The following is a 26,736-nucleotide window of genomic DNA, read 5'->3' on the forward strand; positions in this document are numbered from 1 at the left end:
GTTTGGGTTGAAATTCACTTTTAGGCAAAGAAAAAAAAAACATATTTAAAAAACCATAAAAAATAAAACTCCTGCCCCGGAAAGGCCCGGCGGCCCATTGAGCCTGGTTTGTGTAAGCGACCTCCAGTTCTAGAGGGGCTATCGTGACATAGGAACACTGTGGGTTGTCGCGACATGGGGTAGCACATCCCTATGGCTACGCGTTTTGGCTGCGGGTGGGCGTGAGGTGAGAGGGGTTGCTTTTGATAACCGCAACAGCAGAGAGATGCGATCCATTGAGTCACAACAGCCCTCGGTGGCTCCGTCTCTGCTCTCAGGGTTTCTCCTGGCAGTGGGAACCCCAAGAAGGCTGCGGGCAGAGGCTGTGGGGGCTCCAGCCCTGCGCTGTGTGGGACCTGCAGAGCATCCATGCCACAGCCGCGCTCACCTCGGGGCAGATCCGGAGGAGCGGCCCGGGCCGTGCAGCCCCTCCACAGCAGGGGGTGAGCTGGGGAAACCCGCACCCAAATTCTGTGCCAGTTCCCCCGCTCGGAGCGGCAGGGACGGTTCGTGGTGCAGCACGGCCAGAGGTCTCACACACGACCCCGGACCCGTGGATTCTGTTCTACAGCCCCCGGCCCTCGTCCCTTCGCAGATAGGGAGCACCGGGCCCGCCGGGGTCTGGAGGGGTCTGCGGGGCTGCGGATGCACCCTCCTTCCCCGCTGCCTCCTCGCAGCAAGACGCAGCCCGGGCGGCCACGCTCGCCGAAGGCCCCGTGCAGAGCTAAGGAGAGGCCTCGGGCCGAGCACGGTGCGCCGTGAGCCAGTGCCCGGTACCCAGGACCGGTGCCGAGCTCTGTGCCGGGGCCGTCGGACGGGAGCGGGGCCGGGGCGAGCGGAACGGGCCTGGCGGAGCGGGCCGGAGCTGCTCTGTGGGGACGTGATTGACAGCGGCAACGTCAGCAACAGGAGGGGAAGGGAAAAGGGAGGGGGGAGACAAAGAGGGAGGGAGTCGAAAGGCCCCAAACTGGATCTTTATGGAACATTTTTCGCGAAGATCAAGGGAAAGTGAATCCGCGCAGTGGGGGATGCCCCGCACGCCGCTGCCATCGGGGGCCGCCGCGCCTCGCCCGGCCTGAGCGCCCCGCGCAGCCCCGCGCTGCCCCGCGCTCCCTTCATGCCGCAGCCGCCCCGAGGCGAAGCCAGGAGCCCCCCGCTGCGCCCGCTGCCCCCCGGCCGGCAGTGTGAGTCCGGGGCTCGGCGGAGGGAGGGAGGCAGGGAACGGAGGGAGGGAGCGCGGTGCGGGTCAGCCCCGCACGGGTGGCAGTCCCGCAGCACACCGGGCCCGGCCTCTGTCCCCGCGGCCTGCGCCGATTCTGTCCCCGGCTGCTGCCTCGGCTCCTGCCGCCCCGTCCGAGGGAAGCGGTGCAGAGCTCAGACAGAGGGTGCACACAGGGCAGCCGCTGCATACGGTACAGCTCGTGCAGATCCGAGCGTGCTGCGTGTCCCCTGCACGGCCCTGTGAAGCACCGCTGAGGCTGGAGCTGGAGCTCCGTGGTACTCAGCCCTTCATATGGAGGCGTGGGGCCGGCAGCGGAGCTCTCCGTCGGGGCTACGGCTCCGGGGACGTCAGCCGGTGTCGGGGCGAGCACGGCAGAGGCTGGGAACCCGCAGCTCCCCGCGTCCGTCCGTCCCTCCGCGCAGTAAAAGTCGGGCTTGATGCGCGGCAGCCCCGGCGGAGCTGTCAGGCCTTATCTTTATTGGCTTTTCCCAGTCTCCTTCCAAGTTTAAGAGGGGCCCTTTTATCTCAAGCCCTGCACTCCGCCTGTTTACGCTGCCCGGCTCCTCCGCTGCGCTTTGCCTGCAGCCCCGAGCGCCTTCGCGGAGCCCCGACGGGACGGGGACAGAGGAGCGGCCGGGCCGAGCCGCTCTCCCTGGCGGGTATCGGCCTCGTACGGTGACAAAAAGCGGAGAGGGGAGGAGAAGTGAGGAAGGGTCGGGGCGGGGAGGCTGCGGTCACATCTAAACGGAGCTGCCCGGGCTTCGGGCTGGAGCACGGCCACGCGTGGGAGGGCCCCTGGGGAAGGCAGGCGGGCCCGGCCCGGCTCGGCCAGGCTCTACCGGGCACAGCGGCTTCCCCCGGGGCCCGGGGTGTCACGTCCCAGTCTGCCGAGCTCAGGCAGAGGGACCGCCGCCTAACGAAGCACCTAGGGGCCCGATCCCCGCCGGTGGACGTGGCCGGGACGGGGGGCTCGATCTGGACGAAGCCCCCGGTGCTGCGAGCTAACGGTGCACCTCTTTTCACCCCCTAAGGAAATGCTCCAGGAGAAAAGCCTGTCTGAAACCGAGGAAGGGTTTCCAACAGCCCCCGCACCCGGCCATGCGGACTCCTCCGCGGGCTCCCCCGTCCTCGGCGTAGCCGGGGGCAGCAGCACTCCGCTCAGCAGCCCGCAGCTCCCCGACCCCGAGCAGGTACGCACGGAACGCGCCGTCGAGCAAACGGTTACTGCTGCCCGTCGTGTCCTGCCGGACCGGGAAAGCCGCTTCTGCTCTCGGTGAGGTGCCGGAGCTTCCCTCGGCCGTGCATCTTTCCGGGCTGTGGGTCGAAGAATCGCGATGAAATCGCTATTTTCAATTATTATAATTTTTTTCCCCTTCGTTTATTTATATTTTCCCCCGCAAGCATGCCGCTGCGCCCCTCGGTGCGGTCATTCTGCACGGACACCTCCCGAGCAGCGTCCGGCCAGGCGATGCCTTTCGGCGCCGGTTTTGATGTTGCTGCTTTTTTTTTTGGTCTTTTATTTTGACAAAACTAAACCTGGGCCGTTTGCGGCTGCTCAGCCCCAATTCCGCGGAATCAGCCGAGCAGCGCCGTGCGGCCTCGCCGCGTCCCTACGGCCATTCCAGGCCCCTCGGGCGCCGTCGGGGTCCGCCTGTGCAGCTTGGGCACAGAAAGCCCTAAAGAAAAATAATAATAATAACAAAACAATTAAAAAGTCCGTTTGGCCGCAGTGCCCGGCCTGGATGTGAAGCTCTGCAATTCAAAGCGAGCTCCGTTTGTTGCTTTTATTTGTGGCAAAGGGAGGTGGAATTTTCGGGACCCTCTCCTGCCTTGCAGCTCTTCCCGTTGCTCCGGTGCCGTCGGACGGCCCTTCCCAGGGCGCTCCCTGGCCGCTCGTTGCTATTTCTCATTCTCTTTATTTTATTTCATTTTAATTTGCAGACGATAGAAAATATCAAAGTCTATCTCCACGAGAAGGAGCTATGGAAGAAGTTCCATGAAGCGGGCACCGAAATGATCATAACCAAAGCAGGCAGGTCAGTGGGCATCCCCGGGCTCTTTTGTTTCTGATCCGTACGAAATGTCCCCATCCTTCAGCCGCGAACCGAGCACCGCTGCGATGCTGCAGTCGGTGCCATTAACAGAAATACATGGTCATCGTCAGGGCGGATTTCAGGGCGATCGTTTTCTCTCTGCAAACTGTGTGTGTTGGAGCGGGGCGGCAGCGAGGAGTGGCTGCAGGGAAGCGTTGGGTGCGATTAATGCCCGTTCTCTTTGGTGCTGCTTCATTATTTTTTTTTCTTTTTCCCAAATTATCCTATCAATTAATTTTTTTTAAAGGACTTTACCTGAATTGCGGCTCCACTTCTAGATATTTCCCCCCACTCTCCCCCACTCTGCACAGCGGGATTTTTTGGCACCAAAATGGTGTGCAGGTTTAGGGTGTGCTTTTAGGCTCGAAACTGGAAGATTGAGAGCTAACGCTTCTCAGTCCAAAATCCAAGGGAACAAAATTCTGCGTTTCCTTAGAAGCGAATTGGGTCCGAATTGGGTCCGAATCACAACAGCTTCACTCGAGGCAGGTTCGGGGGAGGGAGGAGGGGGGTGCACAGGGCCCGTCCGTGCTCGGAGCGCTGCGGGGATGGCAGTGGGACACAATGCATAGACAGCGTCCCCCCCCCGATCCCCCCCACGAGCAGAACGCAACCGCTGTGAGCATTCGGCACCGAAATGCTTTTCTTTCCAACAAAGCTGCGAGGTGCCGGGCAGCGGCAGAGAACCAACATTGCAGAATTTGGGTGTTAAAATGAATTTAATTCATTTCGACTGGTCGAAACTTCTATGGGAGCAGAGCTGGGGGTTGGGGTTGAGGGTAGGGGGGATGTTTCCCTTCTCCCGTTGCCCCCCAGCCCACGGCCCGCGTTCGGAGCTTCTCTCTGCCCCCGGGAGGAGGTGCCGGGCCGGAGCTGCTCCCTTCTGTAGCTCTTTGTTTTGTATACGAAGCGATCTCTCAGGTAACTCTGCCCTTATCACGTTGTATGAAATCGTAGGGCTCGTTCTGTGGCTTCCGCTGATGGGAAGAGCCGGATCCGTTCTGATAGGGCCGCTACTTGAAGCAGCCAAGGCGGGGGGGATCAAGACCTCAAATATTTTACCCTTAATTTATAGAATCTGAGCGTGTCTGCTCGGGACGTGTAATATCTTTACCAAATTCTGGACCCTAAGCATCTCAAATGTGCATGTTATCTCTTTGTAAGACTTAACGTGGATTGTTTAAACAAATCCATATGGATAGGGCTCGGCCCCACATTCTTTGTCCGGAGAAGCTGGCAGTGCTCACACACCTTCCTCCAGAGATGGGGCGGCGGGGGGGGGGGGCACGGCAAATGGCAGCTGCGTGATGGGGCACCGTGCTGCGGGGCGGCAAGCAGAGCGGCTTCTAAAATTCGGATCAGTGAAATAAATAGATGAATAGACGCAGTATTGGCAAGAAATTAATAATATAGATACATTAAAAAAAAAAAAAAAAAAAGCAAAAAGAAACAAAACCAAAAGAATTCTTTCGTGCTAAAATCCCCTGAATTCCCCGAAACAAAACGGGGATTTCAGTTCTTCTCCCTGCATCCAACTGAAAACAGTCTGAAAATGCGGGGCGAGGTTTTGTCGGCTCGGGCCGAGCAGCTCAAGTCCCTCAGCCCCTTCCTTTCCCATCCCATCCCATCCCATCCCATCCCATCCCATCCCATCCCATCCCATCCCATCCCATCCCATCCCATCCCATCCCATTCGGCCCCGTCCGGTCCCGCGGACCCCCCCGGTGCCGCTACCGGGATCAAAGCTGTCCCGAGTTGCGAATGGCGAAACGCAAACCGAGATTTACAGGAGGTTTCATTCCTCCTTCCACGCAAGCCGTTTAATAACAAAAAGTGCCAATAACAAACCTCCCCTCGACCCAATTAAAAAAAATGAGGGTTGATGGAGAATTGTGTGTGCTCGTATTTAGCACTGAGGTGGGAGGGGGGGGAGGGAAAGCGGCGGATTGCAGGCATTGATGGGGCCGCATCCCCTCCCAGCACACACTGAGATGCTCTGCGGATGGGAGCCCGTATCGTGGGGCTGCTCAGCCCCAAGGGCACAAACGAAAAGGGATCGAATCCCAATTTTTAAAGTTTCAAGCCCTCGAAAAAGGAAAGAAAATGTGACTTTTGTGACAAGTTCGCTCCGTGGGGAGGAAACGCAAAGCTCAGCGGAAGCGCTAATTCCGCGGCCGCGGTGTAAAATGGGCTCTGTGTCTAAACAAGGCAAATATCGATAACGCTGGGGTGGGGGGAGAGGGGCAGTCATAGGTTTCGTTCTTTGCGGCGCTCCGCAGAACGCGGCCACTATAAATTATGGGGAATTTAGGGCTGAGAATTACTTTGGGGGATTATTACTCCCTCTCAGGGCTGATCTGTAGGAGACATTAGGAGAGCGCAGCGAGCTCAGCGCTGCAATAGGAATCGCGTTGTTGCCAAGAAAGCGTGATTTATAAAGTGGAAACATCTTTAAAATGCGCTCGCTATCTTTTTAATGTTCGGCTGCTTCATTGTGGGAGGGAGGGGAAAAAAAAAAAAAAAAAGGGAGAGAGATTATTTTATATTAAAAGGATCATCAAAAGATAAAAAGTTTATGTTAGCAAAGTTCCCTGAACTCTGCATCCAACCGCGCCTCCTTCGGCCGTAAAACCCCGCACCTCTCGGGCCGCAGCTCCGAGCTCCGTACCTCGCCGTTCCGCCCCCGTTTTCCCCCCGGAGCTTCGCCCTAATTACGAATTCGCTCTCGGGAGAATTTTCTCGAGCGGCTTTTTGGAGGATGAACGCGCTGCTCTGTGGGCAACCGCGGGTTGAGGGGGGGCCGGGAACGGCCGTGTCGGATCCCCAATCCCGGCCCCGACGGTGCGGCCGCTGCCGCTGCCCCGCGCCGTGCCGTGCGGGACCCCGCGCCCTCAGCCTCCCTCAACCCCGACGGGGCGGCCGCTGCCCCGGCTGCTGCGAGCACTCACCGGCCGTTCCCTTTGTTTCTATAGGATACGAATATCCCCAAATCCTCCCGAAAAAGAGTTTTCCAAGCTGTTGTGTTCAGACAAACGAACGAAATCGAGCTGGAAGGGGCTAAAGGGGACACGCGGGGTTGCGGCGTGCAGCGGAGCAGCGCGGTCCTCGCAGCAGCACAGTGCTAGGTGCGGGGCTTTGCAGGGGCTCGGCAGTGAGGGGACTGCTCCGGGTGTGTTGGTACGGCTGTTCAGGGCAGGGAGCACATGGGGTATTTCGCTCTAACTCCTTTTTCCCAATGTGACTTCATTTAACTGAACAATTGCTGCTGTTGGTGGTGTTGTTGTTTATTAACCTCGCGGCAAAACCCGCTGTGTCTCCTAATTCTGTGCTCGATCTCGCCTTCCAAGCGTTGTTTTTGCAGGAAGTGAATGTTCCCGTATGCACTCGGGGCTCTGCTTTCTGCCAACCTTCATTTAGCTTTGGCCGTTCGCTGGGGTTTCCAGGCGCCAATTTCTGTAGCTCTGGAGTTTCTATCCAAATATTGCCAGGGACAAAGAGTTTGATGCAGCCTATGACAAATCTCTCATAAACAGCAGCTGACCAAGAAGAAAAATAGGTCGTTCTTCCATAGCAGCACCACCTGCTCAGGGGTGGGAGCAGGACATCATAGAGTCGTTTGAGTTGGAAGGAACCCTAAAAGGTCACTCAATCCAACTCCCCTACAGTGAATGGGGATGGAGGTGCTGACCCTGAGCTCTGGGGGTGTTACAGGGACAGCCTCAGCCCTACGGTAGCAGGTTCTGAGGGGCACGTGTAGGAAAATACCGTGCAGGAAAGAGAAAAAGAAAGAAAGAAAAAAAAGGACTCAATAAAGTGGTTTGCATGTGTGGAAAAGACGCACCCCCCCCTTCAGATGTTCAGGTTTCATTTTAAAAGTGGCTCGTTTTAGTTTTAAAAAGAAAAAAAAATCTGTTCCTAATCAACTTTAGTAAACCAAAATAAAAGTAGTTTTTAGGACATCAAGGTCTGAAGAAGTAGAACTGCTTTGGCTGAGCTGGTGCAGCTTTCCTCTGCGAATAATCCCTTAAAAGTTACATTTTCCATGGCTCCGTAGGGCATGTGGATGCCCAGTTCTCATTACAATAAAGGGAAACTTTTGTCCAGAACCTTCTGAGGCAGCTACAAGAATCTCTCCTGAAGGTTTTTGATCCGAAAGCAAACCTTAATATCCGAGCTGAGCGCTGGAATGTGCGCCATCAACTTAAAACTTGGAAATAAAGCGGATATTTCAGGAATGTTTGAGCTGTTCAGCACAACATTTGGGGTCCTGGAATTACCCTCTTAGGGCAAAGTCCTGCTTGGGGGGGGGGGGGGGGATGGAGATCACTGCCGTGCTGTTGGCTGAGCTGCTAACGATGTCGACAGCTTTGGCAAAGGGACGGAGCTCTGGCACGCCGGGCAGGGCAGGGATGGGATTTTATTTTTCATCCTGCGATCCTGGCCGTTGGGATCATGAAGCCTTGGGATGCTCAGAGCTACGCCCGTTCCCAAAGCCTTCCCCGGGTTGGCTGCAGGGTTTGGCCGTGCACGGAGCAGGGATGGAGGTCCCAGCACCACCTCGGCACCCACGCAGGGGAGGACATGTTCCTCAGCCACGGCCGCAGCCCTGCAGCTAACCAAGTCCTCAAGTACGTGAGAAACAATGTTTTATTTAAAAATTGGATGCCAGAAAGAGAGAGAGAGGGAAAAAAAAAAAGAATAAAATAAAGCCTCGCCATCCCAAAATATAAAAATCCCTTAACTGTCTGACCTCCTCATCACTAGGTCATGGTCCTGCCACCAGATAAATCTCTCCTATCTGCCCATAGACTGAGAGTTCAATGTTGCTTGTGTTAGTGACAGTGAATTTGGGGCTGAAAAATGAACTACTGATGAGAACTCCTGTTGAACCTGTATTGTTTGTTATTCTGAGGCAAGGATCTGGCATGGGCTAATCCAGCACTTCAAAGTTAACTGCTCTTACTTTGTATACAGAGCGTCATAGCGGAGTGGCGTGGGTGATAAGAGAAATAAGGGACTGAGGTTAGGAGACACTGGGAAAATGGGACCCTGTTGGAAAACTCTTTGATCTCTTGAAAGTATTTTCTGAAAGCAAGAATCTATCAAAAAGGAAATGCCATTTAAAAGCCTAAAAGAAACAGCTGACATCCCCAAATTTGTTTTCATCTGCCCCGGAGAATATTATTTTTAAAGATGCGTGAAGTCAATGGAAGAAATATTTGTCAGAAGAAGGGAAATTAGGAAAAAGAGGAAAGTTCATCAGAATGAGAACGTGGTTCTTGGGGCCTCCACGCACCACTCCTTTCTCTCCTAACCACGAAGACGAGCACTAACATCCATAGGCAGCAATTCTGATGGGGAGTTTTAGGCCAAGTTCTCGGGGTTTTATGTGTGCAGTCTGCATTGGTGCTTTGGGAGCATGGCTGGAGGCATCTCTGCCCATTTCTGAGGCAGCCTTCAGCACATTGGCCGAGATGTTGAGTGATTTTTTTTGTTTTTCGGGTTGTTTTTCACGCCCCAATGCGCCGTGGGGATCCCTTCCCAGATAGGGCTGTGCTGAAATGTCTGGGCACTCAATCCCTGCACTTTTCTTGCCCACCCCAAAACAAAGGACTGCAAAATCACCGCCTGTCCTTGAAAACCTTCATCCTGCTGGAAGTGCTGTTGGAAACAAGTCTTCACCTTCTGAACAGCTGAAGGACTTTGGCAGATTTATACCCCAAAGAGAAAGGAGCCTTGGCAGCATCAGTGCCAGCACAGAACACAGGGAGAGCTCCAGTGCCTGTGTTCCCATGTGCTTCAGAGGGCACTGACTCAGCCCTTGATCTGGGCTTCGCAGGGCTGCCATCCCCTGTTCCCTGTCCCCTCATCCCAGTGCTTTGCACCGACCTGAAATGAGACATGGGTCAGATGCCCGTGAGCCTGAAGGGAATTGCTGCCCCAAATAATGAAAGCAAATCTTTCCTCTTATTGCTCTGATCCAAATCCAACCAACCAATTACACATTAATTAAATTTTGTTTGAACATAATAGGAGCCTTGGCTCCGTGTCAGTAACTGCTGCACGGCTGAGGGGATTGGGTAGCAATAGAATAAATAAATAAACAAGAGATGCTTATTCTAACAGTTCATTTTAAAACAATTTGTGAATATCACATAGAGATAAAATGTGCCTAGCATAAACTTAGCTAAGCAGTGACTGCTTCATTATCAGAACAAATAATTCACCAGCACATCATCTTTGAAGCTTGGGAGGGCTCTGGAATCATGCTGCTTGTTTATTTTCCTGGCTTTTGCTGTTTTTGGTACATTTCATCTGCACCAGAGCTGTGCCAGAGCCCTGCCTGTGGGACACAGCAATGTCCCCATCCGTCCTGACGTCCAACAGGGGGGTTCAGGAGCCCCTCGAGGTGTGTTCTGCATGGTTCCTTCTGCACTGGGAGGGGTAGGGGATGGGGAGAAGAGGCATTTAGACATGTCCAAAACTGGGATCTTCCAACCCAGCTCTTGCTGGGTGCTTGTGCAAGGCCACGCCTGTGTTGGTCCTTCCAAAAAAAGGGCATAAAGGGGAAAAAACTCAGCATTTTGGGAAAGTGATGGCATTCACATATGCTGGGGGCTTTCTGCATGCTGGGCCATTACCTCCCAGGGCTTTGGATCCAAATCGAAGGTGGACGGACAATGGCTGAAGCTCTGCTTGATGTTGGATTCGCCCTTTGCTGCATACCCAGCGCAGAACCCCACCGAGCTCCCCAGAAACCCCAAATTTACCATTTTCATAACCAATCTTGGCAGGATAGAGCGCAGCAAAGCACGCAGTGGAGCTCTTGGCCACTCTCAATGATCAAGTGAGCTATTGTCGGGGAAAGTTGGCCAACATGCCCCATCCTCTGCGAGAACGCCCATCCACAGGGGAGTTCCTGCCCGGAGCCATGAATTGGGCAGGCAGATGCTGGCTGTGTCCCAGCGCGCGCCGGGAGCCGCACGGAGCCACACGGTTCGGTGCTCCACGTCTTTTTATTCCTAAGCAAAGCTCTGTGACGGCTTTGAGTTGGACGCGGCGCTGCACTTTGCCATGCCTCCCCACCAGCAACGCACAGCCCGTGTTTGTATCCCATTGCAAGGATGTATTTACTAAACCAGCCCCTGCCAAGGGGTTGAGAAATATGTTTTCATTAAGAAAATTAAACTGACAAGTCCCTGGACGGCGCGTTAGTTGCATATATATATATTTTTTAAAGGCCAAAACGCAGCAGCTAATAATAATGATGAAATGGTCACGAGCAGCCAAATTACTAAAACCTACCCCGTGTTTTCCTGGAAAAGAATGTGGGGAGTTGGCAAACGTGGCGGCGGCTGCTGACGGCTGAGCCCAACGCTACCAGCGCGAGATAGCGAGCGGCGCGCAAGTTAAGCAACACCTCCCATCAGATGCGGGTCCCCATTTGTTATCCTGAAAGAATTCCGGCTGTATATATTATAGTAGTACTTTGGCTCTTTGTATTTATTTTAGAGGGCTATACGAAAGAACATTATAAACTCAGGCATGTCCACGCTGTATGAACTCCATATGCTGAAGCTTAATTTTAAACGCCATTAAAAAAGCACTTAACATTTACAATATATCAGTCCGGCTACTTTAGCAGCTTGGATGTACGTCGGTAAACGAAATGACTGGGGAAGAGAAAGAAAATCAGAAGCTCAGTGTTGGAAAATCCGGGTACGACGCAGCCACCGTCGCATCGCATCGTTCCCTTTGCTGGCTTTTAATCCGTTCCTCCTCTTTTTGGTTTCATTTTTAAATGTAATTTTAAGGCTTTAACGCTTGGCATTCGGATCGGATTCCTCACAAGATTTTTTTCAATGTGTGAATCGGGCTGTGTATTCACAAATTGAAATGTCCTACTGTATTTATACAGGTGCTTACCTGTATGAGGGCAAGGTTAAGAGGAGCGCAGAGTTTATGAATGAAAATCAAATACGGACATTGGTAAACCACCCCTTTTTAGTCCTGGCTAATTACATGGTAAACATCTGGAATTTATGCAGGGCATGTAAAAGAGTCGATTGAGATGATTTCAAACAGGGCCCATTTTGTTGCCTTCTCCTCACGCTGCTACAAAATGGTGCTGCTGGACCAAGGGAGTGGCAGGAGGGCCTCCAGTGGAGCAGTGACATTAGGGCTTAATTAGAACAATCGATGATCCAAGCATGGAAACATTTTCATCTCCCCTCCCCTTGTGCTGATGGCAAGGAGACGTCACAGCCCGTTTGGCAGCTGCCTTGGCCAACTGATGGAAGAGCACAGTGAGCTGGTTTGCTCCGTTGACTTGGTTGGTGTGTTTTGCTTTTTGACTGGGTGAGGAGGAGATTGCGATGATGGGGCCAAGGGAACAGCGGCTCAGGGGACGTGAAGTGCTGTATGGGAACTGCAGAGTCATGGCCTGAACCACGATTGATCACCTGGGGAAAGGATCCGTCAGCCCTGGGAGCACAGGTGAAGGCAATTCAGCTGAGACTGAAGGGGTGGAACCTGGCTGCACCTCTCTCAGACCCCATTTAAGGCTGATTGCCTCTAGGGAAGGATCTCTGGTTGGAGATCCCTCATTGTGGGGTCTTTTCTGCAAGCTGAGCTCTTCAGGGATGAGCGAGCACATTTGCTTTCCTGTGAAATTCCCTTCTACCTGCACTGCTCCCTTTGTAGTTATGTTTTTATATTGCCCTTCTGCTGTGCTAATCTTTCTGATTGTAGCAAGTGCCTAGCTGTGCAAACGCCAGTGCTGGTGATTTCTGAAGGGCCAGAAATATTGGGTCACATATATATTGATCATGTATACTGATAAGATGCTGTATTAAATACTATGTTTTGGTAAAGGTTTCTTAGATAAGTGAGTTATATGCCCCTATCTTTAATAACAAGTGATTGTAGTGAAGCTCTCTGTTCCCATTCACAGCTCACACTTGGAGAAGGGCAATGCTCACTGTGGCAATGTGTAGGCAGCAGTTTGCTTTACAGCTCCTTTGTCCCAGCTTGGGTTCATCATATGCTGGTGGTGGAGCTGCCCTTTGGGGCACTGCTCTGTGTTTCCATCTACTTTAGGCTGTTCCTTCATGTGCTAACCCTTTGCTTTTCCTAAGGAGGATGTTTCCCAGCTACAAGGTCAAGGTGACTGGAATGAATCCCAAGACCAAGTACATTCTGTTGATTGACATCGTCCCGGCCGATGACCACCGGTACAAATTCTGTGACAATAAATGGTAAGAGGACGTTCTCCTGTTTGCTTTCCTTTTATTATGAATTGTAGGTGGATGGATGGTTCCACTGCCCATGGGTGATGCTGGTGTCCTAGAGCTCTGGCACAGAGCAGCCATAGACCCAATGATCACCAGTGACTGAAAGTTAAAGCCAGAAAAATTTGAGTATTCTGGACAAGCCAAGGGATTGCCTGCTGGTAGATGTGGATCATCCATCTCCAAAGGACAGGAGTCTCCAAAGTCAATCGTATCAGAGGAGGTGCCACAGGTTGCTTGGCCTCGTGCAGGCGTGTGAGGGTGAGCCTGCAGCCTGTGTGTGCCAGGGGCTGTAAGCGGTGACCCAATGGTGCATTTTGGCCTTAAAATCATGAATCTATGGGAAATGAGAGAAGTTGTACACTTTTTCTTTTCTCCAGCAGCAATATTTTGCACTTGAGGATGAGCTATGTAACGTGGGGGAACAGCTCTCCCACCCACTGCCTCTTTCCTTCTCATTCAGTATTCTTCCACCAGAGTTTCTCCCTCCTCTGTAATTCCCTCCCTTTGCTGTGTCTTTGATAGTAAAGTTGCTTACCCCAGAGGCAGATGGAGTTTTGCTTTCTGACAAAGGGAGCGTGTTTTTTTCCCCTTTTGTTTCTCCCCAGAACAATGCCCAGCAGCCTCCCTCACGGAGAATGGGCCGTGCTCATCTTTTCACCATGCAGCAGTAAGCAGAAAGTCAGGACAAGCCATGGAAAACTTCATACTCATTTCAATGGGAACAGCAACATCCTATAAAACTGCAGTAATTCACTTGCACATTAGGGCTGCTCTAGATTTCAAAAATTTCTTTTCTACTCCCTTTTGTCCTGCAGTGCCTTTGGGTAAGAGGAGTAGATGAAGCACGCAGCCCACTTTGTGCTTTAACCATTAAGTCCTGGATGATGGATAGTTGTTAACTTTGTTTAATTTAGCTTTTGCCAGCCCTAGAGCTATTTCCCCTTTTCATTTTATTGCTGCTGGAAAGTCTCTGTTGTTTTTGGTCATAATGCCTTTATTGGTGTTTTATGAGAAGAGAACAATACATAGTAATGGGGGAGCTGCCACGAAGCCATGCATCGCAGTGAGGTTTCACATCCATGAATGCTGGTGGAGGGTTGGATATGTGGGAAAGGGGGGATGTGGGCACAAAGGGGCAGCGCCCAGCCCCATCCCATATGAACACACACTGAGAAGTGTTTTCTGCTGGATGGTCTTGGAAGGCTTCATCCGTGGCCAGCCTTCTCCAAAGACCCAAGCAAGGTGTCCTCCTTGGCTAATGTCAACACAGTGACCCAAGGAGACGGTGGTTCAGCTCTGCCAGCTGTGACATTGGGACAAAGAGATCCCATGGGCAGCAGGAGCCTCTTAGAAACCCAGCACATGGCTGCACCGTGGTTTGCAAGGGGAGGTCAATGGCAATGCTTTCTGTGGGACAGACAGTGCTGCAATGTGATCACTGTGCTTGCAGGATGGTGGCTGGGAAGGCAGAGCCGGCCATGCCGGGCCGGCTGTATGTGCATCCTGACTCACCTGCCACTGGAGCGCACTGGATGAGGCAGCTCGTGTCCTTCCAGAAGCTGAAGCTCACCAACAACCACCTGGATCCCTTCGGGCATGTAAGAGCAAAGTTCTTCGAGGGCAATCCTTTGGGTTGGGCCCATAATGAGCGTGCTGGGTGGATGCAGGGATGGACGCTGGATGCAGTGCTGGGTGGGATGCAGGAGTGCTGAACAGGCTGTTGTATGGTTGCAGGGATGCTGTGGGGTTTTCAGCCCTGCCATTGTTCCTGCAGCTTGCAGAAACAAGTTGCATGAAAGTGTTTTTCTCCAGGTTGGCTTTGGTGGCCCTTGAAAAGACAGTATTTCATTTGGAATATATTCATGTTTATGGTGAATGCAGAAATGGGAGATGAACATTTATTGAGCTCAATGTGTTAAACAACATACCCGATGTTTTCCACTGTCCTAGCTGAAAGTCACATAGAAACAAACCAACCTCAGTGACTGGAGAAAGGGAAACAGGGCCCAGGATTTTCTCAGTGCACACAATTTTCTGTGAATTTCCCACTCCCAAAGCCATCTACACGTGTCTTGGTGCTGCTGCAGAGTGGCTGTGCCAGCCCTGCCCTGTCTGCTGACCCCAAAGGCTCCATGCTGATGTTATCAATCACAGCCACCCCCATCTTCCACTCCTCTTTAAGGGTGAAAGCACCATGGCATAAAATGGGACCAGCCCTATGGAGTTGTGCAGGAGGAAGCAGAGCTGAGAGTTTTGTGCAGCCACCCCGTGCTGCTCACTGTGCAGTTTCCCTCCTGTGTCCCGTTGCATTTTTCCCCTTGCTTAGCAGTGCAGCTTAGTATATATTGCTGTTTATGCTGTAAAATGCAAGCCATAAAACAGGATGTTTGGTGTGCCTGTGAAACAAACAGGATGTGTGGTGTTGCTTTTGCAACGCGAAATGGTTGCTTCTCCCAACTGTGTCATTACTTAACTGCAATTTTAACACTGTGTTTGAGTGGGAAAGAGCCTTTTCTCCTCCTTCTGGCAGCACTGTCTTCCCACAGAGCCTCACCATGACATGGATGGAGCTCACTTTGCATGGGGTTCAGACACTTCTCTGACAGCTCCTCTCGCTCAATGAGCGATTTGCTTTTGAACAACCTGGGCTCAGCACCTGTTCAGTGTGAAGGTTTCAGGGCTGGAAACACAGCGATCTGTGGTGCTGCTGCCCCCATCCCATTCCTGCACAGGGCCCTGCATTATGCTAAATCACAGCTTCTCCTTTCTAGGAATCCATCCCAGCCGTCGCAACCCTTCTCTCGAAGCTGCCTAAAGCAAACAAGTGTGGAAAGCCGCACGGTTTGTTTGCTTCTCGCGCTCCAGCTCTGCTGGCTGCCTGTTTCCTTTTGTCACTGATTTCCTCCAAACCTCAAAACCCGCAGCTCCGGGCTGGGCTGGGGCAGCACTGCAGGGCATGGGCAGCAGCCCTTGTTCTGTGAGCCGTGCCCTGCGTGGGTGCTGTGCATAATGGCACAGATCTGTGCAGTTTGTCATAGGAAGGAATAGAATAGAAATTGTATTTTCGAGAAGAAATGAAGCAGAGAGCGCTGTGATCTGCCTGCAAACTCCCACGGGTGAGCTGCAGGAGCAGAGGGAACGTGTGTCCTCATGCAGTGTCTGTGGGGTGGGGGATTTTCCAACTGTGAAGTGTTCCTTTCACATCAGGCTGAGGAATAGAATTGAGAATGGATTTAAGAAATCAACAGTCTGTGGGATGCTTGGCTTTGGAGGTCGGTCTGGTGCTAAAGAGAGCACTGAGACACCAATGATCTGAGCAAAATCCTGATGCTCATGATTTGCAGAGCAATGTGTGCATGCATAGAGCCTTGGGTGACTTTCTGGTGGGCACGGGGGCGCGGAGGTATGGTGGCATCTCCTGCTCGCAGTGCTCCTGGGCACAGTATGAGCATCCCTCCTCCCTGGGGAAGCAGGCTGTGCCCTGCCACGTGCTATTGGAGCCCTCAGCTGTTTGAGCCATCCTTACATCACAGAAACAACTGCTTGCTGGAAGGGATGCAGGATGCTGGTGTCTGTCAGGGGTTAGCTCAGGGAAAAACTGAGCGAGTCGCAACAAATATTTCCTCAGTGATAAACGCTGATGAATGGAATTCCACTTTCTCCAGAGGTTTCAAGTATGTAAACAACAAAGTGGAGGGTGCCTGTGAGATGGCCCTTATGGCCGGGGGTGCTCGTTGCAGGGACCTGAATTCCTTTGCTGTTGTCTTCCTGGTTGGGTTTTCCTTCACCTCTTGCTATGAGGTGCTGCTGGAGCTGCTCACAGTGGCAGCTCTCAGACAGAGGAGTCACCACTTCTGGTTTTGCACACAGTGCTGAGCGGTGCAGCATTGGTGTGAACGCAGAGCATTGAAGTTTGGTCTTTGGTGTTGGTGGGAGCCCCTCTGAGATGCAGCCCCTGCCCTGGCCATCTGGGCATCCCCTGGGCCAGCTGGGTTAGGGTGACTGCACTGCATGGCTATTTCTGGCAGGCTCATATTGGTTGGAAATTATGCTCTTTACAGAATGTATAAAAATATTCCTATGGAAAAACAGACAAGGAAACAGAGATTAGAAGTGGAGATCGGCACAGGTGGCAGCTGAGGTTGAGTTTCACCCCCCCAGCACATTGCTGCTGCACCTGCCCTGCTCCCTGGGACCTCTGAGTCACTGCAGGGCTCTGTTCCTGCTGCCCATCACAGTGCTGGTTTGGTTTTGGAGATGCAATCTCCCAAGGCTTAAGGCTGCGGAGTGCTAGGGGTGATCTATCACTTCTGCTGACATTTCGAGTGATATTCTTGATTTTTCTTGGCCCCAAACATCTGTTTTCTGGCTTTGCTCTTCAATTTTGATGAGTTTTTGTTACTTCTCTCTCTCTTTTTTTTTTTTTTTTTTTTTTTTTTTTTTTTTTTTTTTTAATCCTTGGTTTTATTTGATTATCACTCGGTGTTTCCTTCTCATTTTTTTTCTTTCAATTTCATCATCTTTCCCTTTGCTTGCCAGGAACACCCAGGCCATTTAGGTTCATGTCCTCTTCATCTTACAAAACCCCAAATTCAACTTAGGATTTGTCACTTTCTTGCTCCATGCTTTGTGACCAGGCCAGGTGTGTGCCTTGGGCCAACACCCACTGGCACAGTTGTGGTGACACTGGTGGCAACCAGTGCCTCCTTTCTCTATTCATTCAAAGCATTCAAAATGCAACCCTTTTGTGTAAGTTTGAAGTCAGTTTTCTGGGGACTGGCATGAAGAAGAGCTCAGTTAGGATATGCAAGAGATGGTATTGCCTTCCTTATAACCCATCGATTTTAGGTGGCATCTTCCAGTTGTGTTACGGTTGAACAGTGGCATCCAGCAGAGATCTTTGTGCTGGTGGCTTTGTTCTGTTCCTACACCAAGGAGAAGTGCTGTGCTGGGGTCATGGTGCACGTCTCCATGGTCATGGAGTATTTGTTCCCCTCCCCAGCACCTCTGCGTCAAGAACTCAGGAAACACCACTGCTCATCTCAGTTGATGTTAGGCAACAAAGGACAAAGAAAGAAAGAAAGCAAAAAATATTGCAGCGTTGGCCTTTGTGTGGGGAGCAATTTGTCTGAGCTCACGTTGAATTTTTCCCAGGATTTTCCAGCATTCCCCTCTGTTCCCTGTTGTGCAGACTGCCAGGAGGTGCTTGGCGTGGGGCGGCTCCTCCAGCACAGCCCTGGGTTCTGCTCCTGCAGCAGCGTCCTGGGGCCAGATGGGAACATGGAGGGTTGGGGCAGGTGGTGATGGAGCTGTGGAGGTTGCACATAGCATTTGGTTGGGGCTGTTCGTGTTGTCATGGGTAGGGATGCGACCTGCCGGCGTGGGGCTGGGCGCTTCAGTCTAAAAAGAATAGAGGGAAGGAAGAAAGAAGCAGAAAAATGTACAAAAATGAGAGATTTTCTATTAGTTATGATGTGATCCCATGGGAGCAGCCATAAAATTATGTGGCTTTTTCGTAGACGTTTACTATTCAATATAAAAAAGGCAGTTGCCGTGGCAACCACTGCATCATATGATATTTGATACCTTGGAGAAACAGGGAGTGCTCTTAAATCAACTCCCCAAATTTCATATGGAAGTAAATACGTTTTACTGCTGATTTTTTGGGGATTGTGATGGGGCTGTGCCCAGCTCTGACCCTTAAGGCCACGTCCTGCAAAGTGGCAAACCCGGACCCATGTTGAGACGCTGAGATGCTCAAGCAGTGTTTTTCCAAGTTGGCATTAAATGGAAGGAGCAAATGACACCATTTTTTGACATTTGCTCTTGAGTGGGGAGTGCCAAAAAAAGGGGAAAAAATGTTTAAAAAAAAAAAAAAAAAAAAAAGGAGAGAAGAACTATATTACACTTGAAGTTCCAGTTGCCAACAGTGTGATCACCACAAAGGAGGCAGATGGGGGGGTGGAAAATCCCATATCTGTGGGCCTGGACTTGGGGCCATCTGTGGCCATCAGTGGGGCACAAAGCAACTCAAATCTGAGTTCTGTGCTGCCGAGCTCTGTCCCATCAATTAAAATGCCTCTCATTTTTTGACACAATTCTTTAAGTTAATCTTTCCACTGATGTTCGTCACTGCAGTGGAATTTACATTTGTTTTGTGTATTTTTAGCCAACGACCGGTTTTCCACAGCAGCCTTTAAAAGTATTTATCCCAAATTATTGGCGTTCCAATCGCGCAGGCGCTGAGGTTTACAGCTGAGGCTGAGGAGGATTTTTTGAATGATTTTTCAGGGGCTTTGAGTGCACGGTGCTTAAACCAAGGGCAAGCAAGTAGGGTGTGTGTGTGTGTGTGTGTGTGTGTGTGTGTGTGTGTGCGCGCACTTCTTGCTTTCCAGAAAGTTGTTGGTGGGAATACAGGCAGTGGGCAGGTCAATTCAATGCTTGCTTCCTGCACCTGGGACAAAGTGCTGCGTATTTCACCCTGGGGCAAGGGGTAAAAGCACATTGCAGTCGGTTAGATTAAGCTGTTTCAGTGTTTTCCCCCCCACAGATATCAAGCAGCTCGAAGTGAACCTCTGGGAGGATTTGTAGCCATGGATGTAACCATGTGCATCTGTCAACAATCCTTCCAAAGGCTTCATCCAGTTTGTGTTGGTGCTGGAAAAGGCTCAGGCCAAGAAAAGGGTTTTTAAAGGAATCTTTATGCCCTCGAGGGTACTGTTATGAAAAGGAGGTAGGAAACAGGCTGCTCATCCACCCACTGGAAATCTGAGGTTAAATGCCATTCACTTGTTCTGATTTGGAGCCACACGTTGCCTTGCCAGACCCGGGCAGCTGGGGACAGGAGGTGAGCAAAGCTCAGCGCCCTTCAGCTTCTGCTCCAGACAACCCATATTTATCAACCCTTAATTATTGAAAATTGACGTGCCCTTTCTTATGAGCCTCAGCCTTCTGGCGTTGCTCATCTCGGCTGTTTTACGAGAGGCCGCCACATGAAAGCGCAGCAAAAGCTGCAACCCAAAACCTGAGCCGACCCTCTCAGCTCTACAGCCTGCGTATCAGCAGCCACAAAGTGCTTCGGAGACGTGATGCAAAGCTGATAAAATGCCAAAAATTCCTCATTCTCTCTCTTGGGGAGCAAGGAGGGTTGTCTGGAAAATGTCAACAATAAAAATTGTGTTTAAGTGGTATATATAATGCAGCCGGCTACTGTGGGCAGATCCGTGTGGCCGGATGGAGGGGCGTGGGGAGCACGAGCCCTGAGCAGTGCCTCCTGTCCAGCTGCAGTGCAGCACTGTGGCACTGTGCATGTCCAGCTGATCTGGAGGCAAACTTCTCTTTCTTATTATTTTTCATTTAAAATGGGCTAAATCCACACTTTGTGTGAACTAATGCAAACTGTGGTTTTGTCTGTCCATGCATCCTTCTGTTCTTTCTGTGCATCAGTCCATCTGTTTTTCCATCTGTCTGTCCATCCATCCATTTGTCCATTTACCCACCCATCCATTTGTCTGCCCATCCATCCATCCTTCTATTCATCCATCCATCCACATGTCCAATCCACCTGCCTGCACGCCCGTCCCTTCGCCCATCTCACCACCACCTCCTGCAGACTCAACCTGTGCAGCATTCCCTGTTGATTCCATATCTCCATAGGGCTGAATGTGTCCTGTGGCTGCTCAGGGTGTTGGCCATGCTGGGGACAATCCAGCTCCAGGAACAGCTGGAAGATGGTTTGGGAGTGGGAAGAGGCTGAAGAGTGCTGTGTTGAGGAAACCAGAAGCAAATAATTTTTTCTTTGTCCAGAGAGAGGAATAGAGGCTTTTCTTAAAACCCATCCCACTCCTTAGAAGAAAATCCATTTCTTTAAACTACTTTGTCACATGTGGGCACAGCCATTCTTGTGGCAGAACAATGAGGCACCAGCCCCTGCGTGCCTTGGCAGAGCCCAGCGCTGTGCCCTGCGTGCACCGGGGGGACTGAGTGCCCACTGCGTCCCACAGCCCCTCCTCACCATTCTCCAGCCACGTCTCACCTGCAGGGTTACCCGTGGGATCTGCTGCACGACCTGCAGAAAACCTTCTGGTTGAAGCTTTCTCTTAGCGGCCGATGAAAGAAAAACACAGACTTCTTTTTTTCCTTTTTTCCCCCTCCGTGGTTTCTGTGATATATATATATTTTTTTGCTTTTGCTGTTTTTCAGCTCCGTAAAGTATTTTATGGGGAAGCTTTATGGACCAGTCTGCTGGCGAATTATATGTATTTTGCAGCTTCAATGTGAGCTGAGAAAAAAATTTACGGCTTTGTTTCCACCCAGGCTGACTCTGTCCAATAGCAATAAGAAAAGGAGCGTTCAGCAGAAAAGCTCCAAGTTCAGCGCAGCATCACTTGCCAGAGCAGCAGAGACCCACTCTGCTGTGGGTTGTACATGTTAAACAATGTTGTTTTCCCCTACAGTTTGAAAGCAAAGCTGAAGCGTAGCGCTAGTGGGACCAAGCTGTCAAGTGGCCAAGACTTGCCATTTTTTACAAAATCGGATTGTTCACTTTAGCACCAATTGTTTTCCAGATTATCCTCAATTCAATGCACAAATACCAGCCACGGCTGCACATTGTGAAGGCAGATGAGAACAACGCTTTTGGCTCGAAGAACACGGCATTCTGCACCCACGTGTTTCCAGAGACGTCCTTTATCTCGGTGACCTCCTACCAGAACCACAAGGTACGGCACTTTGGGGTCCAAAGGGGCTCATTCTGGGCTGTGTGCTCCTATAGCTTTGCTTGGGGAGGGAACAGAACTGCTCAAAAAGCTGAGTTTCCATTGCAGCCCATTAATCTCAAAGCATGGCTGATGGGCCAGAGGATGTAGCTAAGGGGAAGAACGACAAGCGCTGGGCACCAACAGCCTGGCAAGGCCTGATCGTCCAGGAACTAATGAATTGGATAATAATAAACTCTAAGATGTCATTCAAAACAGTGAGCAAATCCAATAACGGCTGGGAAAAGCTTGCTCATAAATCTACAGCAAAAAGTAATTATAGCATGTGTGTTTAGCAAGGCACACAAGGAATGCAACCATAAAACCGAGCTAGGAGCCTGCGCTGTGGTTAGGAGGTGAAGGTAGGAGGGGGCTCCAGGTGTTTGTGTTTTGTTGGGGGGGGGGGAACACAAAACACAAGGGCCTGGGGCTGTGCATTGGGTGTGTGGCACAGCGATGCACTGACTGCAGAGTTGGGTTTCTCCACATCTTTTCCATGCATTGGGTCAGGGCAGCACTGGGTTGCGGTCCTATTTGCGGTGATCCCTGGGTGCCTCTTCCTCCTGAACAGATGGCTGTGTGTCCATTGAGGCACACAGTCCTTGCAAGATTTTGCAATTAGCAAGCAGTTAAAAGGCTCAGAGTGGCAGCCTGGATGAGTGTGGTATGGTAAGACAGGGGAAAAAAAGGTACGTATTTAGGCACCAAAGTGAATCCTGTTTGAAAAGTTGTAGACATTGGTGTAAAATGACCAACTGCCCAAACGTGGTTAACCAAAAAGGCTCAAAAGCGCTTATTTAATACCTCCTTAAAATATCGAGGTCAATGGTGCCTTTCATCCCTGAGGTCCCCAAAGTGCTCCATAAACTTAATACTCCCACTGTCACTGCTGTGCGTGGGCAGGGGCTGGTGGCTGAGCGCAGTGCAGGTGGTGGCAACGTCTTCTTTTGAAGGAACCCACCGGGCACCAGAGGACTCAGCCCCTCCGCCCATCATCCCATCTGTTTTCACATGATTTCTGCTTGCTTTCCTTCTCTTAAAGATAACTCAGCTGAAAATTGAGAACAACCCCTTTGCGAAGGGATTCAGGGGAAGCGACGACAGCGACCTGCGCGTGGCACGGCTCCAAAGGTATGGTTGGAGGCTGGATGGGAGGGCTCTGGGTCAGCAGGCTGAATTTGGCTGCTGCACATAGCCGTGTGGTGTCTGGCATGCACTGCTCAGCCCCTTTGCCCTTGTCTCACTGTCAACGTGCTGCACCTGTTTGAAGAAAACTGTTGAATGCTGTGGGGCATCCAATTTTCTTGTATTTGAGGGCATTTCATGCCCTCCCTGCCTCCGACAAGCTCTTCCTGTAGCCGAGTGATGCATTTCGTGTGCTGTTGCAATGCTTGTCCACGCCCGGAGCATGGTGAAGGTTAGCTCATCGTGCTTGGCAAAGGCGTGGAGCCGTTGGATGGGGATGTGCTGGGGCAGCCAAACTCATATTTCATCCTCCTGGTCATGCTGATGCTGTCTAACCAGTAATATTTTTCTCGCCTTCTTCAGCAAAGAATACCCAGTGATTTCCAAAAGCATCATGAGGCAGAGGTTGGTGTCCAGCCATGGCCAGCTCTCCACCAAGCCAGATGTTAACCCGCTCCATGGCAGTCACCAGACCCTCCAACACTACCAGTACGAGAACGGTGCTCACATGCAGTTCGCAGCCTCAGATACTCAAGATCTGTCACTCAACACCTTCACAGCACAGAGAGATTCAGGGCTCTTCTATCACTGCCTGAAGAGAAGAGGTAACTCGAGTTTACACTGAAAAACATTGTAGCAAATAGGCACTAAGAGCACTGAAAATTTACCCACAATCCCAGTTTGTTTTGGATGTGTCTCTTAGACCTTAATCTTCAAAGTGATCAAAGTGTTTTGGAGGGTCAGGGTTCACAAGCTGGATCTTTGGGCAGTTGTTAGTGGTTTTGTCCCATAGAGGGCAAATTGAGGCTCTGAGCTAAAAAAAAAAGCAAAACAAAACCAATAATCAGTACACATAATTTAAATGGAATGAAGCCACACTGAAAAATTATCACTTGATAAGTCATCCGAGTTAATATTTGCAGGGAGGAGGCCTTATCTATCCTGAAATGTCCTGATGTGGCCATTAGCATTAAGGAAGTTGCCCTGAATGAGCACTTTGCAGGAGGAGCCATTGTAGTTATCCCAGTGCAATCAGCGGGGCGGTGGAGGCCACGCATCCTTTTCCTTATCAGCTGGTCCTAACTTGAAGTGAGCTGTAGCTGCGTTGTCTTCCTTTTAGTCCAGATCAGATGAGATCATGGCATGTTTCAAGTTAGAAGGAAAATTATTCACGCAGCCAAATCCTTCTATTTGCATGTCTGATTGGCTGCTAATTTATTTAAGCTGTGAGAATCCTCTGATCATGGGCAAATGAGGAATTCAATACCACCAGAAATAAGGACTGTGAAGCAAATGTGTTCTTCTAGCAGATGTTTAATTTGCAGATGAGTTCATAAATGCAGCATTCTGACCAGCTAACGAGCTCCCGCATGTGAGGCTCAGAAGAAGAATGGGCAGCTGGGAAAGGTCTCCTTTATCTTGAGATATTTCTGCAGCTTTTGACATGAATATCTGGGAAATGTACAGTGATTTTGGTACTGACAGGAAGGAGGGCTGTGATAAGACCCTTTCAGAGACTTCTTGAGTTTGTCAGGAGTAGTGCTGCAGGAGTGCCACGGACCTCTGTTATCTGGATGAAGGTGAAGTAATCCCTGATGTGAGAATAGTCACTTACTTACCCTGATAAATGTCATCAGCATGCTTGGGAGGATGATGGAATTACTCCAATATTTTGCAACACGACACCTTGTTGGTATTGCACGTTGTCTGAAACGGTCTGAAAAAGAGCACTGGTGGTGTAGCGGAACAATCCTGCATTCTGAAGTCCCATCCCTGAGCTCTTTTTCTTTTCCCGCAGAAAGCGCGCGGCACCTGGACCTGCCCTGCAAGCGTTCCTACCTGGAGGCCTCCTCGTCAGTGGGTGATGATCACTACTTCCGCTCCCCACCACCCTACGAGCAGCAGATGCTGAGCCCGTCCTACTGCAGCGAGGTGGCCCCACGGGAAGCCTGCATGTACTCTGGGTCAGGGGCTGAGATCGCAGGCGTGCCGGCGGTGGATGACTTGCCGCCTCCGCCTCCCCCGCTGAGCTGCAATATGTGGACTTCAGTCGCACCTTACACCAGCTACAGTGTTCAGACAATGGAAACTGTGCCCTACCAGCCCTTTCCAGCCCATTTCACAGCCACCACCATGATGCCGCGGCTCCCGTCCATCGCGGGGCAGGGCTCACAGCCCCCGGGGAACAGCCACTTCAGTGTCTACAACCAGCTGGCCCAGTCTCAGGTTCGGGAGCGCGTCCCCCCATCGTCTTTCCCAAGGGAAAGAGTGCACCCGTCCGTGTGTGAGAGGAAGCCGCCTTCCCCACACCTCAACGCTGCCAATGAGTTCCTCTACTCCCAAAGCTTCTCCTTGTCGCGGGAGTCCTCGCTGCAGTACCATTCAGGAATGGGGACGGTGGAGAACTGGACGGACGGGTGACTCCGCGGGCCCAGCGGTGCCGCAGCTTGCGTTACTGCTCCGGGACGGTGCTAAGGCAGCGTTATACCTGTGGGTAACTTGCACTTGGGTGAGACGAGCATGCATTTCCCAGGGGCGCGTGCGTGCGGGGAGAGCCCATCTCGGGCACACTGAGAATTCCGACTCCTGGATCCATCAGCCTCTGACTCACTTCCGAATGAATTAATTCTCACGTCTTCATTACCGATCTGATAGAAACCATCTTCTGGACTAACGAGTGAAGTCGTCTGTCATTCACTTTTGCCTGTAACAGTAAACGTCCATGAGCAAATTTTGGCTTTTTGGGAAAAACACGAGCTTCGTTTGTATGGTACTCGGTTGGCAAAGTCACAGAACCCCCCAAAACCAAAGAAGAAGCGATCCGTTGGGCTGTGTAGCTCCAGGACTGCTGTAGCAGCACGTGTTAGGCTCTGTCCACCTGCAGGAATTTCCTTTCCTCTGATGCCAGTGGTGAGGTGCCAGTCCAGACCTTCCCAGCACAGCACAGAGAGGAGAAGCACCGGTGCTCAAACGTCCCTTCTTCCCCCATCGATCATGGCTGTGGGAGACTGAGGAGTGAAGAGTTATGCCCCGGGCCAAACAGCAAATTAATTGCAGCATTAGGAACATACCCAGTGTCTTCAGACTCTGTTGATCAAATCACACTTGCTTATTGCAATATATTTATGAAATCTAAGCTTAAAAGTCGCTAATACTTTCCAGAAAGGGTTTCTGTATTTGCTGGTCCTTCATTTCTTTTGCATTCAGCTGAAACGCGCTTTTTGTGCTATGTTTTTTTTGTTTTTGTTTTTGTTTTTGTTTTTTTTTTCTTTGCAGCTAGCTTGGGAAGAATTGTTTTCAGCATAAAGAAGGCATGGAGAAGCGGTCCTTAATTGTGGGGTGGGAGCAGAAGGAATTCCCATTGCCTGTCAGGCTTAACAGTGTACAACTATTTGTAAAGCAGGTAAAAATCTATGACCAGTGTAGAGGTTGCTACCACTGCTTACCGTGGAAGCATCTTGAGCTGACTCCATCCCTGCTGACTTTGCTTACAGAGTGCCCCCAGGAGGCACTGAGAATCGCTGAGCCGACTCGTGGGAGGAAGCTGTGCTCCTTACTGAACAAATCTCTCTCTGATTTCACCTGAAAAGCCCTGCAGCAGGGACTGTGCCCTCCTCCGTGCTGCTGAGCGGTGGCGCTGGGAGCTTTTTCCACTAAAGAGCGCAGTACTGAAGCTTCAGTTGTGATCAGAGGGTTGGGTTTGTGCTTCCCACCCCTTGCTTCCCAACTGGGCGAAGGCAAAAGGCTGAAATACACACTTAGAAGTCAGGAGGCACTTCTGCATTTGGATGAATCCATTCCAACGAGGAGAGGCTGATGATCGAGGGCAGCTGCTCGCAGCGGGGCAGCCCTGAGGCCACCATGGAGGGCACGCTCCCACCTGGACAACCTACACACATGCAGCAGACGGTGTGTGACTGGTGTGCATTTTGTAATCAGATTTTCAAAATCACTACAATTTTTGCATGCTGAATAGCTATTTATATACATATATATATATTATATATATATATAAAAATATATATATATATATCACAAATGCAGGCCACGTGTCCAATTCAGCTTTGCTTTTTACAAATGAAATACTTAATAAAAATGAATGTTGCAAGGTTTGTTTTTTTTTTTTTTTTTTGAAAGACATCTATTTA

General features: G+C 51.0%; 1 protein-coding gene across 2 annotated transcripts; it reads left to right on the forward strand.

Moving 5' to 3' along the window:
- The first annotated feature begins 1,158 nt into the window (after positions 1 to 1,158).
- TBX4 (T-box transcription factor 4) lies at positions 1,159 to 26,700 on the forward strand. 2 transcript variants are annotated; one of them, XM_052688683.1, is made up of 9 exons: positions 1,159 to 1,223; positions 2,293 to 2,451; positions 3,203 to 3,297; positions 12,492 to 12,611; positions 14,098 to 14,245; positions 21,215 to 21,367; positions 22,446 to 22,534; positions 22,952 to 23,193; positions 24,387 to 26,700. In XM_052688683.1, the coding sequence occupies exons 2-9, from the start codon at positions 2,296 to 2,298 to the stop codon at positions 25,007 to 25,009; spliced, it is 1,626 nt and encodes a 541-aa protein (XP_052544643.1). In that variant the 5' UTR covers positions 1,159 to 1,223; positions 2,293 to 2,295; the 3' UTR covers positions 25,010 to 26,700. The 2 variants fall into 2 exon arrangements, with proteins under 2 accessions (XP_052544643.1, XP_052544644.1); XM_052688684.1 differs by lacking the exons at positions 1,159 to 1,223; positions 2,293 to 2,451; positions 3,203 to 3,297 and adding an exon at positions 11,826 to 12,000.
- The last annotated feature ends 36 nt before the right edge of the window (positions 26,701 to 26,736 follow it).

The sequence above is a fragment of the Tympanuchus pallidicinctus genome, unplaced genomic scaffold, assembly GCF_026119805.1.
Source record: "Tympanuchus pallidicinctus isolate F22 unplaced genomic scaffold, pur_lepc_1.0 scaffold24, whole genome shotgun sequence".
Taxonomy (NCBI): Eukaryota; Metazoa; Chordata; class Aves; order Galliformes; family Phasianidae; genus Tympanuchus; species Tympanuchus pallidicinctus.